This window comes from Numida meleagris, chromosome 25, assembly GCF_002078875.1.
Source record: "Numida meleagris isolate 19003 breed g44 Domestic line chromosome 25, NumMel1.0, whole genome shotgun sequence".
Classification (NCBI taxonomy): domain Eukaryota; kingdom Metazoa; phylum Chordata; class Aves; order Galliformes; family Numididae; genus Numida; species Numida meleagris.
In genome coordinates this window covers 3,803,851-3,822,709 of record NC_034433.1, presented here as the reverse complement: position 1 = coordinate 3,822,709, position 18,859 = coordinate 3,803,851, and the positions used below count along the sequence as shown (strand labels likewise).

The following is an 18,859-nucleotide window of genomic DNA, read 5'->3' as shown; positions in this document are numbered from 1 at the left end:
AAGGGCTGCACAACGCCAGGACCACTTTGCTGCCATGTGTGCAAGTTAACTCATGAGCCAGGCTTAATGCCAGGTGTTCTTCCCATCATTAAAGCAAAAGAGTGGTGTCACATCCATGTTAAAAAGACTGGAATCCCACCTGAACCTGCTTTATGAAGGTGACTTGATTTTCTTCCCTATAAAAATTCAATATCATTCAACAACAATACATTATTTAATCCACGGGCTAACGAAAATGACAACGGACGCTCGGTGTATATAGCATTTTATTGAAGGTATGTTACAATAGACAAACATATATTACACATGCTATACAAAATATACATTCTTATGTGGAAAAAAAAAATAGGAAATAGCAACAGGGAACCAGAGCAGCTTTGCTCACACTGCCCCCCCCCCCCAGCTCCCTGCCACGAGCACTTTGGCATTGATTGAAGAAACCATGTTTGCATGAAAGCAGAATGGCCACTGCACTGCCCATACCTCCTGGAGGAGAAAGGCTTAGGAAGAGACAGCTCATCTTTCTGTGCAGGCCTGCTTAGGAAGTGTTTTCCACAATGCTAGGTGCTCAGCCACCTGCAAGCTACAGCTATTTACAACTAGCTTATGGACTTCACAGAGATTCCACTGCTCTTGAAAGGATGCAAGTGTCCTAATTCACGATGGCAGCTTTTATAGGTCAATTATCCTAGGAATCAGTGCAGCTTTAACTCCTAGCTGCCTTTCAGAGCTCAGGCTTCGGCTGGTTCTCATTCAGACAGCGTGATGTTAAAGCCTTGCTCCTGGCTAACCACATCTTGCCAACCTCGTGTGAATTCGGTCGTCCTGCAGAGCTGTGCACTATGAACACCTCAGCTCTGGATGCCCCTCGTGCACACCAACATCAACAGCTGCACTGCGACAGCGGGAGACCTGCGTTAGCTTAACCCCGAAGGAGAGAGGAACGGAAGGGAAACTTCATCATTTGCCAAATGATGATGGCAGACCAAGCAGCAGCAGGGGGCTGCTTTCCTGCCAGTGGGAAGCCATGGCTCTGCACATGCTAAGCAGCAGCTCTGCCACATCAGCCTGTGTGAATCGCTGCAGCCAGCAGTGCAACAGGATGCAGCTCTGCTGCTGCTGTAGTTTTATGACCTGACCTTTCTCATTTCAATTAAAACTGACAGCTCCTGCAACAGGAACACGTTTGGAGAGAAAATCTAACCACAACGTCTTAAATGCTGCCTGGGAGGGAAAAGCCTGGAGAAGATAAAACCAGAAAGAAACAAACATAAGATTCTTCTTTTAGCACGTACGTTACGTGTAAGCCCTTCAGCCAGTTCAGATGTCAGAGGCCAAGAAGAGTTTCACACACCTCTTTCCCCACTTTATACAAAGGCTGAAGACAATTAGATCCTCTTCCCACTGAAGCTGCTGGCTACCCAGGCAACTGTAGTTGCTTTCAAAGCAAAGGTAAGAGCCCTTAATAACACTTGCTCATTTGCATAGATCTACTATTCAGGCCCAGAGAGATGTGGGAAAGTATTATTCCCAGCGTTTCCTGGCTCTTTTACTTAACTATTCCCCAGTCTCAAAAGTTTCAGCTGTGATTTTGCATGACTGCATCAGATTCCTCAGTCACACATGCTCTGTAGGAACGGATCAGTGGGAAGCCTGACACACCTGGCCTGCTCCAGGAAAGGTTTTTCTGTCTTTATGAAAATACATCACGCAGCTGTTTTCACTTTGGTTCGTAGCCCATGGCTTGCAAGAAACAGAACCAGGACTGAGAAAGCCCCGAGCTCTGCAGGCACTGAAGCAGCCAGCTCCCAGTGCAGTGTCTTGCTGAAAGCCCATCACTGATGGGACCACAACACCTGACACACCAAGATGTATTTTCCCAGAAGAACAACTTTTCAGAACAAGTCTCTGTAACGCCCTTCCCCCTAATTTTGTCAGGTGTACTCCACTGTAACCGGTGAAGTTTCTGCGCTTCCTCTATTTCTCTCAGCAAGGGCTGGATTTTCAATAGTGGTTCTCCCCTGTCACGTTTAATCGCTCACCTGTCAAATACTTACACATCCCGACCACCCCGTGGCCTAGGGAACTACTACAGAGTTCAAGAGAGCAAGAATCCTGCCTGCTATTTTATGAAAGACAAAGCTGCACGTGCTTCCTGGCTGTGCAGAGGGAACAGAAAAGCCATGGTGCAGCTCCTGGAGCATTCAGCACAGGCTTTTCCAACTTATCCCACACCTTTCACCAAGACATTCTTTTTAGGAGTTCATTTAACTGCCAGCTGTGAGAAATACACACGTGCCTCTCTGCAACATGCAGAACACAAAAGCTTTTTAAAGAGAAAAGTTTATCTAAACTTCTGAAACAAAGCACTCAGAGTCCCACCTTAAAGCACTAAGTCCCACCTTAAAGCTGCCTTAACAGATGAAAAGAGAACTGCGTTGTGTACCGTTCTTGTTTGTTATTTACAGGAAGTTCTGAGGAGCTGGATAACACTGGAGGCTGGAGCAGGCTAACAGCGTTAGTGCAGGGCCTGGGGGGCTTTATGCTCTATGGAAAACACAGGTTACCTAATACAGAAATTTAAGGACTCACCACATGAATCGGTCAGACTTGGAATTCTGCTAATGAAATGGATCAGCTTGCAGCCAGGTCAGCCAAGCTCAATGCACACAGAGTTGTATGTAACAATGAAATTTATCAGTATCACAGTTTCGTTACGTACCTATAGCAAATTCACTTCTTGCCAAAGTGAAGACATCTTCATCCCTTCAGAAACAAGCTTTCAATCCCACAAAACAAATGATGGCTTGATATGCAGCTGTCAAGACCAACACTATAATACATACTTTGGCATAATAAAAAATATATTTACATTACAGCCAACGCATTTATATGCTTAGTGTATACAAAATATTTATAAATGCAACTTTATTTACAACTAGAGTTCGGTTTTTCAGAGGGGAAAACAACCCTGAAGTGAGACTGGTAACAAACGGCTGCCAACAGCACGAGGAACAAAAAGCTGGGCACAAGTTTTATGCTTACAATTACTGGGGAATTCCACAAGGAGGCCCTGAACGTTTGTTTTCAAGCAGACAATGTGGTGTGAAATAGCTATGCATTCTTGAGAGATTTTCAAAGAGTGCACCAACACAAAGGCTGCACCCAGCATCAGAAAAATCCATGTTTTAATGCTAATCACTAATCACCGTGCGCTCTGCCCCGGGTTCCAGCACACACGAATCCACCCACAAAGGGCAGTGCCACCTCCTCCTAGGGAGCCTGTAACTGCAGACAACGCGTCCTAAAGCATCTTTGGCCTAGAGGTTCGTCCTGAGGTAGTAAATACAAGAAGTCAGCTGATAGGGATTAGCTTCCAAGACTTCATTTTCGTGCCTTACGTGGTTTCGCTGTAGTCACGAATGTTCCGTGTCCTATTAAAATCAAAGTTATGCTCACGTAACCTGTGGAAAGGTCTGGGTGAAGCAGCTTGCTCCCGGTCACTGTCAATAATGCCCTCAGTTCGAAGAGGTCGCGGGGCCTCACGAGCTGACTGCTGATGCAGAAAGTGCGAGTGGGAGAGAGCTAGCTCTTTGTTTACTCCCCATAAAGGAAGCTGGAAGGGTTCTGCAAAAGAAACAGAGGACGAACAGGAGTGGGTTCATGATAAATGAACTCAAGTTTTAGAGTTTTTGAGTTGTGTTGTTTAGCAACAACCTCCCTCTGAGGTTATTGTCCTCGTTTTTGAGAACATCCTTTACTGGATGCGCTCTCATTTCAGCAATATTTGTTACAGTAACCAGAAACATCATGCAGTTTCAGTGTGAATTTTTAAGGCGGCTGGCTGGAAAAAAAAAGTCCACACAAAACCAATACATTTACAGAAATAATTCTTTTGGAGCAATCTAAAACTCAAACCAGCTCCAACAGAATGGCTACATGTATTTCCTATGTAAAGTTTTAAATCTGGACTAACAGACATGGAAGGGATCACACATCACAAGCTTTAAGAGATGGACTGCACACTACGAAATACATCTTTTGTAGCATCGTCCTCTTCAACTCTTGCATATTGCATGCAAACTGAGGGCTAGCTCTGCTAACAAGTTGTTCATAAACAGATGAACCACTCCACAAACTGCGGTGTTTGCAGAATTAGCAGTGAACCAACAGTGAAAGGCAGCACAAGGAAGGTCAGCGATAGCAGAAAATACAAAATAAAAAAAGGAAAGAAATAAAAAAAAAAGAAAAGGACATACTCACCATTAATCTGTTGGGAAGAGATTTTCTTCTCACTTATTCTGTCATGGCTGGGAAGGAAGACAGACATGTCTCTGTCTGCTAAAAGATTATCGAGAGCACTGGTTTCATGCTGGGTGCGTGCTGTGTATGTTTCCTTGGGCATCTGCACCATGAGATTAGGGAGAGTTTGATCCAGGGGGTCCTCTTCTGTGATGTAGGTGTAGGGGCAGTACTCTCGTGTCCTGGAGTAGATGTTTGCATTGTCGTAACAGTCTGAGCAGATCACCAATGGTGCTGTGCCACCTGACCAAAGGGAAGGAACAAAAAATGCTCTCAAAGAGGACAAGAACGCTTAATTCCCATTGACTTTCATTTCTTAGTGTGATCTTTGACTTCTGAGATGCCCAAGGAAAGGAGCAGCACAAAACTTTCTCGACAGTGAATCTGGGAGTTCTCTAATGGCAAGGCAGCCTTGCTGGGCACATCACAAACCATGAATCAAGAAGCCTCAGGAGGCAACTGCACTACTCTGGGACTTGAAGGATGGCAGCCGTGACATCCGTATGCAAAGGCACTCAGAGCAGATGTGAACCCAGATATTGTCAAGACCAAAGATTACACTCCCTGCATGGAATGCAGCAGCTTTGATCGCAGAGAGTAAATACTAGGAGAAAAACAGGAGATGCCTCAAACTCAAAACATTCAATGGATGCTTTATGAGCAACCTCAATTCTTCTCTAAGAAAAGTCACCTTTGATGTTAATATGCAGTACTGCCCTACATTGTGCAACACTGCTGCCAGCTACGAGGACTAGAGGGTGCACTGGCATCCTGCTGAATGCAAGCAGTACACGTGAGGACGTTGCTTACCATCTGTGCCTTTGTGCACGTAGCTACTGGCTGGAGGCATGAGCTGCTGATGGCTTCCTGCCTCTGAGTTACTGTATCCTTCCTGAGGCTCTGACAGAGTTCCTTGGGAGGATAAATAGCTGGGAATGTCTGCAGGTAGGTTCATCTCCTCTGCAAGGAAGAATTCACAGTGATGACGTTAACACAGCACTCACATTAACAAAAATGCATACAGAATTTCAGCACATGCACGGTTATCTCTTCTCTACCTCAGTGATGAAAAACCCATGTAGCTAGCTCAAAACTAACAGGGCCCCAGCAGATATTCACACACACTATTTCAGGTCCTAAAGACATCTCTAGGTTAATTCAAATATTCATTTCCAAACCTTAGTGCTTCTCCTCAATGCAGAGCAAATTCAGGGTGCAAGAAATAAAATGCACTGCTGACATTTAAAAAATAAATACATAAATCCACGCTTGCCTCTTCACCTGAAAGGTGAATTTGAGCAAATCCCTTCAGAGGCTTTAAAAGGAAATCTTCAATCCCTTCATCTTATTCAGCTGTAACAAAACCAGAAACTTCACCACTCGTGCTTTGGATTAAAGATGTGAGCGAAGCGTGTCGCTGCGGTACCCTACCTGTGTTAGTGATGCTATAATCTTCACTCTTCCTTCTCATGTGGTAGATCACAATAACCCACACCAGGGAAGTTCCCACAACGCAGCAAACCACGACAATAATCACAACACCCACTGTTGTCCAGCCATCTTCCTCGTGGACAATGCCACTCTGGGAAGAATCGCAGTTGGGGGAAGCCAGCACATTAAGGTAAATATGACCACGCTCGGTGCCCAGCGTGTTGGACATAATGCACGTATACTTTCCAGCATCCTCGAGCCCAGCATCCACGATGATGAGGAGCTGATTGGCTGCAGCAAAGAAATGCCGCTCTGTGACTGTCAAAGGTCCATCATCTTTAGTCCAGTTGAGGCGAGGGGCAGGGCTGCCACCAGCTATGCACTGCAGGACAGCAGTTTCACCTCTGGTTACTGTTCTGTCTTCCAGGGGCCTGATAAAGGAAGGAGTTTCTGTAGCAGTGGAGAAAACAAACAGAACAACCGTAAGATAACTTCACTGTGCAACCCCGCTGCGTATTCCATGAGATAGAAAAATCCAGTCTTACAACCTGATTGCAAACTTGAGCAATGAAGCACAGGAGTCAGCATTCAAACACCCCCAACCCCTGCCAAGCAGTTAGAGATGTTGTTCCAGAGGCAGCACATTTAAATTTGCATGTTGGTGGACAGGGCTGTTTGTGGTGCAACTTGGGGAGCAAACAACAGTCTCCTCCTTTTCCTTATTACAGAATACCATCTACAGCCAGAGGAAGAAGAAACTGTTTTCTTCATATTTTAAACTTCTTTCTTTAGGACTTAAGCCTGCTACTTACAGATAAAGCTATACCATCACTGCAGAAGTTAAATGATTCATGCCAGCAGAGATGAGCAGGTCTCTTACCTAACACAGTCAGCGTAGCGTTTGCTGACAAACCACCAGCAGTGTTCTGTGCCATACAGCTGTAGATGCCCATGTCTTCTATTTTTACATTTGCAATGAAGAACACATCATCCTCGGGCATGACATGCATTCTCCTCTCTCGTGCAGCAGGGAAATCCGTACCACCATCTTTCTGCCAGGAGATCTGAGGAGTGGGGTGGCCCTCTGCAGCACACTCCAGTCGGGCCATAGCCCCAGTGCGGATAGTAAGATCCATGGGGGTTTTCAGGAAGGAAGGCAGCTCTGGATCAAAAGAGACATTAAAGCTTTGGTATTTTCAGTACCAGGAAACAAAAAAAAAGCAGCAAAAGCTCCACAGCATAGAATACCTGAAAACAAACAAATCTGAAACACACCTGCCTTCCTTCCTGTTCAAAGGAGATTCTTCTAAAGAGCCGCACTACATTTCCGTGGTCATTTCTAAAAGCCTAGCCTTCAAATTTAAATATAATATCTAAGTATAGTATCTATAGTGTTTATTTAAGATCTGCAGGACAACACTTTTCAGGAGGAAAAGACAGGCTGAAGGAGCTGGGCCAGTCTGGAGAAGAGAAGGCTGCAGGGATTCCTCATTACCTTCTGGTATTTAGAGGGAGATCATAAACAAGAGGGAAACCAACTTTTTAGACTGGTAGTGGAAGGACAAGGGAGAATGGTTTTAAACTAAAGGAGTGGGGGAAATCTTTCACTGAGAGAGTGGTGAGGTAATGGAACAGGTTGCCCAGAGGTTGTGGATGCCCCATTCCTGAAGGGATTCAAGGCCAGGTTGGATGGGGCCCTGCACAACCTGACCAAGTACTTGATCCAGCTCGTGGCAACCCTGCCTGAGGCAGGGGAACTGGAACTTGATGATCCCTGAGGTCCCTTCCAAGCCATTCTCTCTTCCCTGGTAATAGGGAAGGTGAACTTCCACCTCCACAGCTGAAGTCTGCTGTACCTGTTTCTATGTCACCAAAAGAAAAAGCACATGCACCTCTGCTCTCCAACATCATGGGGAACAGCTGGCTGCTAGCTGATGTAAAAGTCTTCCCAACTCCCTTCTCCAAAGTCAAAATAATAGGAACCCTTCATTTTGGCTAAAAAAAAATAAAAAAATAAAAAAATATGGAATTCACAAATTGATTTTTCAGTTTGTTTCCAGTACCACACGCTACTTGTTTTGTTCAATCTTCTCTACCTAGGGAAGGGTGCCTAGTTAATGAAGAGACAGCAGAGGGAGCTTTTAGTTTAAGAGACCTCTACTTCCACTCAGCCAGATCAACAACTAATTGTGCTATAATCTCCCACGCTTTCAGATCTGCCCCTTTTCAAAAGTGAACAGAAAGCCTTCCACTAAAAATATTAGTTCTTTCCTGCTTTATTAAAAGGTATCTGATATGTCTAAATTCCAGCAAGACATTATCACAAGGCTACTTTGGGCCTGCTCTAATTGGGAACTATGTGATCCTAACAGATTTTATAATCAAACTGGAAATGTCAGAAACAGACTCGTTCCCCTTTAGGTTAAAAATGTTTCTTCTCCATCACCATTATCACTTACCATTAACTGTCAGCTTGGCTTTGTCGGAATAGTTGGAGCCAAAGTGATTGGTGACGATGCACTGGTATTTTCCTTCATCAGTGAAATTCACATTGAAAAGATGCAGGACAGTGGTGTACTCAACAATCTCGCCATTTTGCTGCTGATACCTGGCAAAATTCTCAACCTCTGCATCATAGAGCACCTCGCTGTCTTTACGCCAGGCAGTGGACATGGGTGAATCACTGCTGCTCACAGCAGTGCAGGTCAGGGTCACGTTCATGCCGCGCAGAGCAATCGTGGTCTCAGGATGCACTCGGATCTGTGGTTTAGGGAAATTATCTGGAAATACAAGCACCAAGTTTAGCTACTTTCCTTTTTCCTTTTTGCAATTGATATTGCAAGAAAACTCGCTCAAAAGCAAGCGTAAGCAGAATGAAAGCTGCAGGAACAGATGTCCTGCTTGGGAGGCACGTATTTAGCTGTTTTTATTTGGAAATCAAGCTGTGAAAGAGGATTAGAACCACAGGTAGGAGTACAGAAGAAGCACTGAGAACAGTCGGTGCAGGATCATGGTCTTGAGTAGTGCCCTTTCTTTCCTACAGCTTTCTGGAACTTGCCCTATTTAGATTACATGCTCAGTTGAAGAGCTGGGTTCGTTCATGAAGAACAGATTTATTTACAGGCAGTTTAAATATTCTGAAAAGCTTTCAAGTTACACAAATGCAAAGCACTGCAAGCAGTTTACACTATCTCATCTGCACAGTTACTTTGACACCTCTTAGTACAGCAGAGACATTCTCACAGGCACACAGTGCTCAACGTCGGTAACATGGGAATGGAGAAGGAGATGTCTGTGCCTACACGGTGATTATTGTATCCTCTACCATCAAAACAAGCAAAGAATTATGTATGCAAAAGCAACACTTGTTAGACTACTCCTCTGGAAAACAGAATAGCATACTATTTCCAGCACTGCTGCAGACTTCACACACGACTGTGGGCAGTCTCTCAGTTTTCCATTTCACAGTTTGGTTACAGAAATTAACAGGCTTATGTCTGGAACTGTGGTAGCACACAGACCAGATAAACGCTCCAGATACTGAGCATTAGAAAATATGTCAGAGCATTAACCACCCCAGCCTTGCTGGTATGGAGAGGAGCAAATAAAGGTCCAAATACCTCTTAGAAAGCAAAAGGCATTCATACACAGGAGAAATGGAAACAACCAGTTTTTAACAGTAATCTAAACAAAAAACAAAGCAATCTCACAGAATTACACAGACCAAGCACCTCCAGCAGCACTGCAGTCTGGTTTCAGAAAAGATACCTGCACAGATCTGTGTTACTATGTTTTGATGCCCAAAGTAATCAAGAATACAAACCACAGACAAAGTCATCGGGGTCCACACTGAAAAGGCTTTGCCCTGCCAGCCACTCAGGGTGAGCACAGCTGACGTTCACAGCCTGCTGTAAGTGACTGTCAGTGAGCCACTGGGGCAGCCACCTCAACTGGCAGTCACAGAGCAAGCTGCTGGTGTTCAAAATCCTGCAGAAATGAGGCAAAATAAAGTTCATGCATTTCATGCTCTCACATGTGATTTCACACAGCAGAACAATTTTAAAGCATATACTTTCAGAAATGATAAGATTTACAGTATTCTTTTATGCCCATGTGTAAATGTGCCTCTTACCTTCCTCAGACTAGCAGGCCCTGCAGACTAACAGTCCATATGGCCAAGACTAACTGGATAGCAGTTTAAAACAGATGATACGATATTCAGAGACTTTACCTCATAGAGACAACTGTGTTACACCAAGATTAGTCTTGGGTGTGAAGGTCACTTCACGTTATAATACTTTACACGTCTGAAGATGACAAGAGGCTCTAGCAGCTTAAGCATCCACAGAGCAACTAAAGACTTCTGTCTAGCTGTGAATTTTAAGGTCCTTCCCTACCCCAAAAACAGAGATGGCAAAATGTACATTTTGATAACCTCCCCTCCCAGACAAAAATCCTGGTGAATCCTTTATTCTGAAATACAGATCACCGCTGCAAGAAAAAAATTGTACTGATTACAACTAAGGAAAGAGAGGTACAGATTTTGTCAAGCTCTAAACCAAACTCAGCATACTGCCAATGAATTTTAGTTGATAAGTCACTAGCACTGCTTTAACTCTTTCGTATAAGAGTGGGATGTACTTCAGTCAATTCTACAACGGCTGATGGATTCTTCACAAAAGTAAGTACTGTAAGAACTGTGAAGAACTGTCATAAACTTACAGCTCCTTCAGTTGAGCCTGGGCAAATGCATTTTCTTGGATGGACATTACTGCGTTGTTGCTTAAATCTCTGCAAAGAACAACAATGGGTAGGTATGATTTCACATGCCACCTTCAGTTAAATTTTTGGAGATTTGAGAGAGAAGACAGGATCAAAAGCAATAAACAACAAGGAGTTCTGCAGAGCAAAGTACTTACAGATGTTCGAGTCCTTCAAGACCAGAGAACGCCTTCTTCGTAATTGATTTAATCTGATTTCCTTGCAAGATTCTGCAACACAAGCACCCCCAAAGCCCAGAAAGCAGTCAATGTCAAGGTGAGCTCATAAATAAGACTCTAAAGAAGTTCCCTAAGATGTTTAACAAAGGTTTTCTTCATTCTAGCCGAGTTTAAGCTCAAAAAATAGTATTCAGTCATTTAAGGCCCAACTAATTTTCTTAAGGATAGTATTTTTCTTTTCCACCTTTAACTTTGAAATGGGCCAGAAGACAATTAAAGCAGCAGAACAGAACAGGGGTAAACAGAACTTGGGAGGGGAGCAACAAGCTCCTAGTACCAATCTGCCACATGAGACTGCACACTCACTGTTTGTCATAAACAGTGTCTGCAGGCCTGCAGGATGGTTTAGCTTCCTACAAAGCACGCAGCACTGAATAGAGAGCACACAGCCAAAGTACTGAGAAGTAATTGAATTCAATTGCTAATTGAATGCTGTTTCATATTTGCTCAAAAATACTTCTTTTCCTCCTTTCAGAGAAACAGTAAGTTTTACCCAAACTAAAGCACAAAATGTAAGTCACCACACAGCAAGAGCAAGCTATTCAGTAACAGCTGCAGTCAAATGCCTAATTTCTTCCAGCTGGTCCTGCAACGTGATCTAGTGCTGCCCAGATCCCACGGCCATGAACATGGAACCCAAATCTACAGTGAGATGACCCAGCATAGAAGAGAAAATACAGCTGCCAATCAGAAAGGCTTTCTGACTCATGTCATTCACAGTTACTTAGTATTTTGCATTTTCCCTCTTTTGTTTGCCTCTCAGAAGCACTGTCACTCTGATGTTTGGTAATACGTACAGTTTATCCAGCCTGCTGAGTCCCACGAATGCTTCGTTCGCATCCTCTATGGCCCAGGAGATCTCATTGTTCCCCAAGTCCCTGCAGGAGCAGAAGAGTCTTCTTACAAACCTTGCAACATCATTGTGACCACTGCTAGTGCTTAGCTATGGAAGGGAACTTACTGTTATATAGGCCTGGTAAAGGTGTTCTGGGTCAGACACTGGAACAGGCTCCCCAGGAAAGTGGTCACAGCACCAAGCCTGCTGGAGGTCAAGAAGCGTTTGGAAAACGCTCTCAAGGCAGATGTTTAAATTTTTAGGAGGCTGGAGTCGGACACAGTGGTTGTCATGGGTCCCTTCCAGCTTGGGGTACTCTATGATTCTGTGCTACACTGTCACCTGGAAGGTCTCTGAACTTTTACTATGTTTGTCAGAAGATGAACATTCCACTTCAGACACGCAAGGGAAAATAGATGTGTCAAAGATCAGTGCCTCAGACAAAGCCACAAATGAATTCTGAAGAACAATTTCTTGATATGGTATTTAAGGAAAGACCCAGCCTGACGAGCAGCCCTCACGTGATGGATCATTCACCAGGAGCTGGGAGAGGCTCCTGCAGCAAGTTGGTTCATGCAAGTGAGTTAACCAACACGCTTGCAGCATTAACCTTCCTCAGCAACAGGCTTCTAACAGCATTAGCATATTAAGAGATTACATACAGGTTATGGAGCAAGGTTGCCAGGCACAAAGTAGTAGATTTTCAGACCGAAGTTGATATTCTGCACACAAATCTTGTTACGAGCTAATGGGATTTGTTTGATCTCTGCACAGCTCTTCTGACCCTTACACAGAACAGCGTGGTCCAAGCAGTAAAACCAATAGAGCAGTACAGTCTTGGAAGGATTAAATGCTTTTTAGAGAGAAGGTGAAATAAATTCAGTAGAATTTTCAGCCAGAATGGCACGGACTGCGCAAAGAGTTTCTACTGATAAAGCCAGTTTTGTGCCTTAAAACCACTGTGCACAGAAGAATTTCCAGACAAATGTGTTTAAAGGAAGATACAATGACGAAAAGCAGCCTGTATCACACCTCATCAGATATCATTACATGCCCCAGCTCGATGGACCTGCCAAAGATGTCGTGACACACAAAACTAGCTATGCAAACAGTTGTATGTATCACCTCATATAATGCTACTTTCCTCGTGGCAAGGGTGGAAAAAGGCAGGATCTATATTCCTTTGGGTGAGACTGTAAGTGTGAATATTGCTGTCCTGGAAGAGTCTCCAGGATGGTGTCAGGGGTATCGCACTTCCTTACTTTGACAGGCAGAAGCCTCATTCTTAATACCTTGCAGGAGTCATTTTTGCAATACAGGTACTTGGAAAGTTTAGGACAAAAAAGAAAGGAGTGCTTGTGATTTCACAAGTCAAGTACCCCAGGGACTTTAACACAGCCTTAGCTCTTGCTGACATTCAGGTGTTTTCCTCTTTGGAATGTGTTCAGTTTAATGTACTGGATACAGATACAATTCTAATGAGAAAAATGACTAGATGAGTAATATGCCAAATGTACTCTCAAGTTGCTAATTCTTATGATTTGAACTATTTTCTTGAATTCTCTCCAGGTCTGCTTCAGAATTTCATATTACGAAGTCCAGAGCGGCATCAATGCCAAGTTACAGTATTATGAAATAATGAATGTTTGAGAATTTAGAACTTCAAAACTTCAGTGCTGTTCTTCAATACACCTTTACTCTTACTGTGCTCTTATTACCTTGTGCTTTACATACAGATTTTAGTTTGTTCTTGGTCATTAAAGCTACCTTGCAGAACGGCAGCAGGAGCTGAACATACAAATACGTATGCCAGCCTTAGCACTGAAACAAATCATATACAAGCAACAACAGGAGCAATCTGACAGCAGCACAGTACCTCTTGTTTGAAGTATTTTCACACTCCACTACTTCAACCGCTTCGTAAAATGAGTGAGCTGCCCAAAAAAAGCCCCTCATTGTGTGAGCAGAGGAGCCTGCTCCTTCTGCTTGGCTGGGCACGAATGCTTGGAGCTGCTGTCCTGCAAAATTCCAGCCTGAAGCAGACTGCACCCTTTCAGCTGTTCATCGCCCCTGAGGAGCTCAGGAAAACCTACTAATTAATCTGCTCTTGTTCTTTTTTCATGCTCCTCTAAATCTAAGAAATTAGTTCTAATTATTTCATTAAAAGGTTGCATTAAGGTTAACAGAATCTGACTGCTTACATAAATTGCTCTGATAAGTTTGCTTATTTAAGCATTTATTTAATGAACTGACAGAGAGGTTATAAACTTTCACTCCTTTCCCAACTATCTTTGTTTAGGATGATCATAAGGGTTTGGATCTACTTGAGTTTTTTTTTTTTTTTTAATTAATACTTGGGTCCTGTCAGCAGTATTGAACAGCTCCAGCTGGTAACAAAGGTCCTGGCAAACACAGAGCTGTGCCTCTGGTAGAAAGGAGTAATCCTACACCTCTCCTATATGCTGTGCCGTGACTCCTGCACATGTGCAGGGTGGGCCGACAGCATCGCCCATTCCAACCCTAAGAAAAGCACCTGGAATCAAGAAAGCTCCAGACTGGCATTTCTGCAAGCTGACTATCCTCCTCATACCTGGTATGGTACCCAACCGAGCGCCCAAGGTCATCAAGGCATCGCTCCTTACCACCACTCAAATTAAGTGGCGGATCTGTGTTAGCTGTGCCAAGGTTCTGTTATCTCAGCACACCAAATGATGATCGGCCCTGCTGTATCCGAGGCAGGACAGCACACAAGAACAACAAAACACTGATCTCAGCCTTGCTGAGAGCAACGCTCGTCAGCTTCACTTCCAAAAAGTTTTGCTGCATTGAAATGAGATTCTTATGAGCAAAGTTCCGTACTCACAAGGTTCGAAGATTTGTCAGACCTCTGAAGACACCATCAGCAATGTGACTAATGCGATTGTCTCCCAGGTTCAGTTCCTCCAGCAAACCAAGTCCCACAAAGGCAGACTCCCTGAGGCGAGTTAGCTGGTTGTAGGACAGGTCTCTGAAAGCATTGGACAAGCACCTCAGAGGAGTGCGGAGGGGATTTATTACAAAGACACTATCAAACAATTAGCTGCTGAATCTTGATTAATTCCTAACAGAACACCTATTTTTCATAAGTAAAATACACAGGCTTAGCAAGGAAGTCAAGTACTTCCTTCAGCAACTCACTACATTTGTGCTATCCAATATGTTATTTGCAGCATTACAAAATCCCCACTGAAAAGCAGCCCAGGGCTTACAGCTCAGCAAGTCTTTGGCAGAACTCCCACGCATCTGGGCTGATCTTGTTAATGGCATTCTGGCTAACGAAGAGTTGTTGCAATGTCCGCAGACCATACAGCCAGCCCTTGTTTACTTCTGTCAAGTTATTATGTTCCAGTTCTCTAAGGAAAATAGAAGGAAAAACATTTGCCAAACAGATAATCAATGAAATATTTATTTGCAAAATTGTACATAGTAGATCTCAAAATGATTTACTAACACTAAGCCTACACTAACACTACAGGACCTGAAATGCATGATTATGTTCATTTAATGGAAACCAAGAATGAACAAAAGGATATTAAAAAAAAAACCATAACAGCAGTGGCTACAGCAATCCAGCAGCAGAACTGAAAATGCAGTCTCTGTTCTAAAAGATTACTTAAATAAAATCTTTTGCTAACACCACGTGGCATAGAGAGGCAGTATCCTTCTGCCTCTGGAGTAACCAGATACACCAACATAATGGGAAAATGCACATCTAAAAACTCATATCCCCAAAGCTCATCAATGTTCCAGCACAGCCTTGGTGTAACGGAAGCCAAACAGGACATGATTCTGACCCTCACCCCAAAAATCCTTATGAGAAATTCTAGTGCTAGGTATACTCACAATTCTTCTATACTATTGAGGCCAAAGAATGCTCCATCCATGAGTCTGCTAATCCCATTGCGCTGCATTTTTAAGGATTTCAGGGACTCCAGGCCTTGGAATGTAAGACTTTCCACGACTTTAATCCGGTTCCTTTTCAGTTCCCTTATATGAAGATGAGAGTAAAGTATTAGAACATAATTGATAACCAACATTTTGCCATCACCAAGGACACATATCACGATGAACAACACAAATGCACGCAGCATCTTTGTGAGCTTTCAAGACTACTACTTACAGAAACTGCACGTGAGGCAGTTTGAAGATCTTTGGTGGAATCACACTAATCCTATTTCTGTTCAGTTTCAGCACTATGAGAGAGCTAGACAAGTTGTCCAGACAGCCTGCTTCTAGGGTAGTGATTCTGTTGTTACTCAGATTCCTAAGAGAGAAAGAAGGAAAAGAGGCATATTCAAACACAGAGAACTCTATGAACAAAATCACAGGCCCATGCTTCAGTTAGGCATGGTTAAGACAATCACAGAATCATAGAATTGCTCAGGTTGGAAAAGACCTTCAAGATCAAGTCCAACTACAACCTAACCATACTGCCCTAACAACCCACCAATAAATCATGTCCCTGAGCACCACATCCAGATGGATTTTAAACACATTCAGGGATGGTGACTCAACCACCTCCCTGGGGAGCCTGTTCCAGTGCTTAACAACTCCTTCCGTAAAGAAGTTTCTCCTGATATCTAAAATATCAGTGTCAACAAGGATCTACATAAAATGAGCTGAAATCATTCCACATCCCTGCTGGCTGACTACCAGCACTCTGACAGCAGCTGTTACTGCTTTCTATACTATCTGAGAAAAAACAATATGAATTGCTATGAAAATCATTTTATTCCAGGCACGTTTGCTCCTACCAGTTCAAACCCTACACAGTAACTTAGAGCAGGTGAGGTATTCAATATTATTGCCAGGAACCCCAGACACAACAGACCACATACTTACAGGTACTTCAGTTGCATCCGTGGGAAAGAAGCAGCTTTAATTTCCGAGATAAGATTGGAACTCAGATCTAGATTTTCCAACGCAAGGTAAACTTGGAGCTGCTCAGCATTTATTTCTGGAATAGTATTGTGCACCCTGAAAAACACCAGCAGGAGATGATTCCCAAAACATCCCATCCTTCGTGCTGCGCATCTGAAGCAGGATGCTGTATATCAGCATGGTTAGTGCATCTCCCCAGTTGGAAATGTAGTGCACACTTCAGAACATTCATTCCTAAAGCAATACTGAAAATCCAAGAGTTATTTGCTGCCCTGACATACAAATAGATTCAAATTCTGGGTCTGTGATCAGGCAGTTCCCTGTGGGAAGTGTCATTCTGAGACCCAAACCCTCCCCTTCAAAGCTGCCTGCCATAGCTGACTTCACTGCATTGGTAATTCAGGGTGACTCAATTGTCTCCCTGATGTGTGCTCCTTTAAAGAGTGCTTACGTACTCCCCAAAGCACTGACACAATTCTCCCATTTGTTAAACAAGATAAAAGCAGATGAGCTGTTACTTACAGTGAGAGAAGGGTGATATTAGAAGTCATTTCTCCAAAATAAGGAATTTCACTTAGCTCATTGTAATTCATTTTCCTTAAAGAAAAAAGAATTCTTTACTGACACTTCCAAGAGGAGAAAACCCCTTCTATATGCATACAGCAGAAAACACACACTACCAAACATTTAGCAATTTCACCTTAGTAATATTAGTTGACAAAGCAGATTGTATAAATCTTTAAAAACCAATAACTTGAAAAGCTTCACAGTGAGGCACATCAGTTTCCACCATTTTTAATGGATACCATTACTTCTCTTTAACTCATAACTCACCAGAGTGAAAACAAATGTCTCATTTCTTTTTACAAGTATCGGGCTTCGTCTTTTATGAGTAAGTTTTCTTTTTATGAAATCAGTTTTACATAAAACACGCTGCCAGCAAAGCATCCATGCTAAATTAACTGGTATCGAGTATTTTTGCACGTCAGACCAGTTATCTAGGCATGCAGTTACGCAGAAAATTTATCATCAGGAAAAACACTTACACTTCTTGCAGCGTGTGAGCAGGCAAATCGATGCTCCAGTTGGATGACAGTATATGATTATGACTTAAATCCCTAGAGAACAAAGAGAAAAGTTATTCTGGTTGCGGGAATGAAGAAAAGATGTGCACTTCAACTGTGTTTCTGATGCGTACAACTCCTCTTTCACTAACGGAGGAAGATGCTCCTTCTGTGACGGTTGACTAGGATGATTCTGTTAAAGTTTTCATTAATTCCTCCTTCGAGAAATTTCGTATCTGGTTCACATTAGAGAAGTGCTGACTTGTTTACACCTCGTTGCTGCTGTCCTGTCTGAAGCAGACTGATGGACAGCTGAACACAAAGTGAAAAGCACTGCATGATCTATATACAGAGAACTGGACTGCTGAAGCTGCTGCTCCAAACAGAACCAAACACCATTCCCTTGCCCTGAAAAAGCCAAAAACTAAGAACGCCTCATGGGGTGAGTTCTGAACAACATTACAATGCAGACACACAGAGCATTTGCTAAGTCCCTGACTTCTCTCTGCTCCCCATCACCCTCTGGTTATCCACACAGCGTGTGTAATTTAGCAGGAAAAATGCAGTTACAGCTGCCTGCTTCCATCAGGACAGCAAGCTCCGAAGGTGCTTTCCTGGCAGCAAGAAAAACCAAAGCACACTGCCAGCATCACTGCAAGCAGTCTGGCAGAGCTATGAGAAAGGGGATGCCTCGGTCCTTGGAGATGGCTGAAATGACAGCTGTGGGGGGAGAACACATCTGGGACTTTGCGACGCGAGAAAAAAAAAAACGCTCTGATTAATTTCAAACAGCTTTTACGCATTATAGCTCATTGAGATTCAGAACCGCTACAGCTGCCAGACGGGAACAAAAATTTCATCCCCCCCCCCAACGCGTTCCACGTGCCAAAATCCTGAAAGCCACAACAGAGAACGCGCTGAGCCGTTGTTTGCAGCAGATGTGGGATTGCATAACGCTGCTCGGTGCCAGCACCGCGCCCGGGCACGGCCCAGCTCCCCGGCGTGCCCGCTGCCCCCCGGCAGCCCCGGCTCACACCGCCCGGCACCGCGGGCTGCCCCGCCCACCGCTCAGCTCAGATACCCTCACACTTTTCTAAACGCGGACCATTTCGAGAGAAATTAGCTGCATTTCACCGCTGAACCGCGCTTCTCCTCTCACGGCCGCTAGCAGCGCTGCCCCACGCCGCTCTCGGGGCACACGCCGGGCAGGGCCGTGCGTCGCCGCGGGTGTTACCGCCGCACACCGGGAGAACGCGGCGCGGAGCCCCGCAGCCCCACGGCACCGCCCGGAGGCCGAGCGCGGCTCG

General features: G+C 44.0%; 1 protein-coding gene across 1 annotated transcript; it reads right to left on the bottom strand.

Moving 5' to 3' along the window:
- On the bottom strand, window positions 2,676–18,822 carry LRIG2 (leucine rich repeats and immunoglobulin like domains 2). Its single transcript, XM_021376974.1, has 18 exons — window positions 18,658–18,822; window positions 17,535–17,606; window positions 17,011–17,085; window positions 16,450–16,584; window positions 15,728–15,871; window positions 15,451–15,594; window positions 14,817–14,960; window positions 14,432–14,575; window positions 11,531–11,611; window positions 10,653–10,724; window positions 10,456–10,524; window positions 9,557–9,720; window positions 8,193–8,513; window positions 6,614–6,895; window positions 5,734–6,183; window positions 5,113–5,262; window positions 4,264–4,545; window positions 2,676–3,627 (listed from the first exon to the last, which is right to left on the bottom strand). Exons 3-18 carry the CDS (start codon window positions 17,079–17,081, stop codon window positions 3,398–3,400), a joined length of 2,883 nt encoding a protein of 960 aa, XP_021232649.1. The 5' UTR covers window positions 17,082–17,085; window positions 17,535–17,606; window positions 18,658–18,822; the 3' UTR covers window positions 2,676–3,397.

Bases quoted from the DNA above. Each gene is read 5' to 3' on its own strand.
- LRIG2 (XM_021376974.1), bottom strand. From the start codon at position 17,081: ATGAATTACAATGAGCTAAGTGAAATTCCTTATTTTGGAGAAATGACT. The intron at 11,612-14,431 runs GTGAGTACGGAA...CTGCTCCTGCAG, and splicing joins CTGACAAATCTTCGAACCTT to GGACTTGGGGAACAATGAGA. The intron at 10,725-11,530 runs GTACGTATTACC...CTTGTGTTGCAG, and splicing joins CTCAGCAGGCTGGATAAACT to AATCTTGCAAGGAAATCAGA.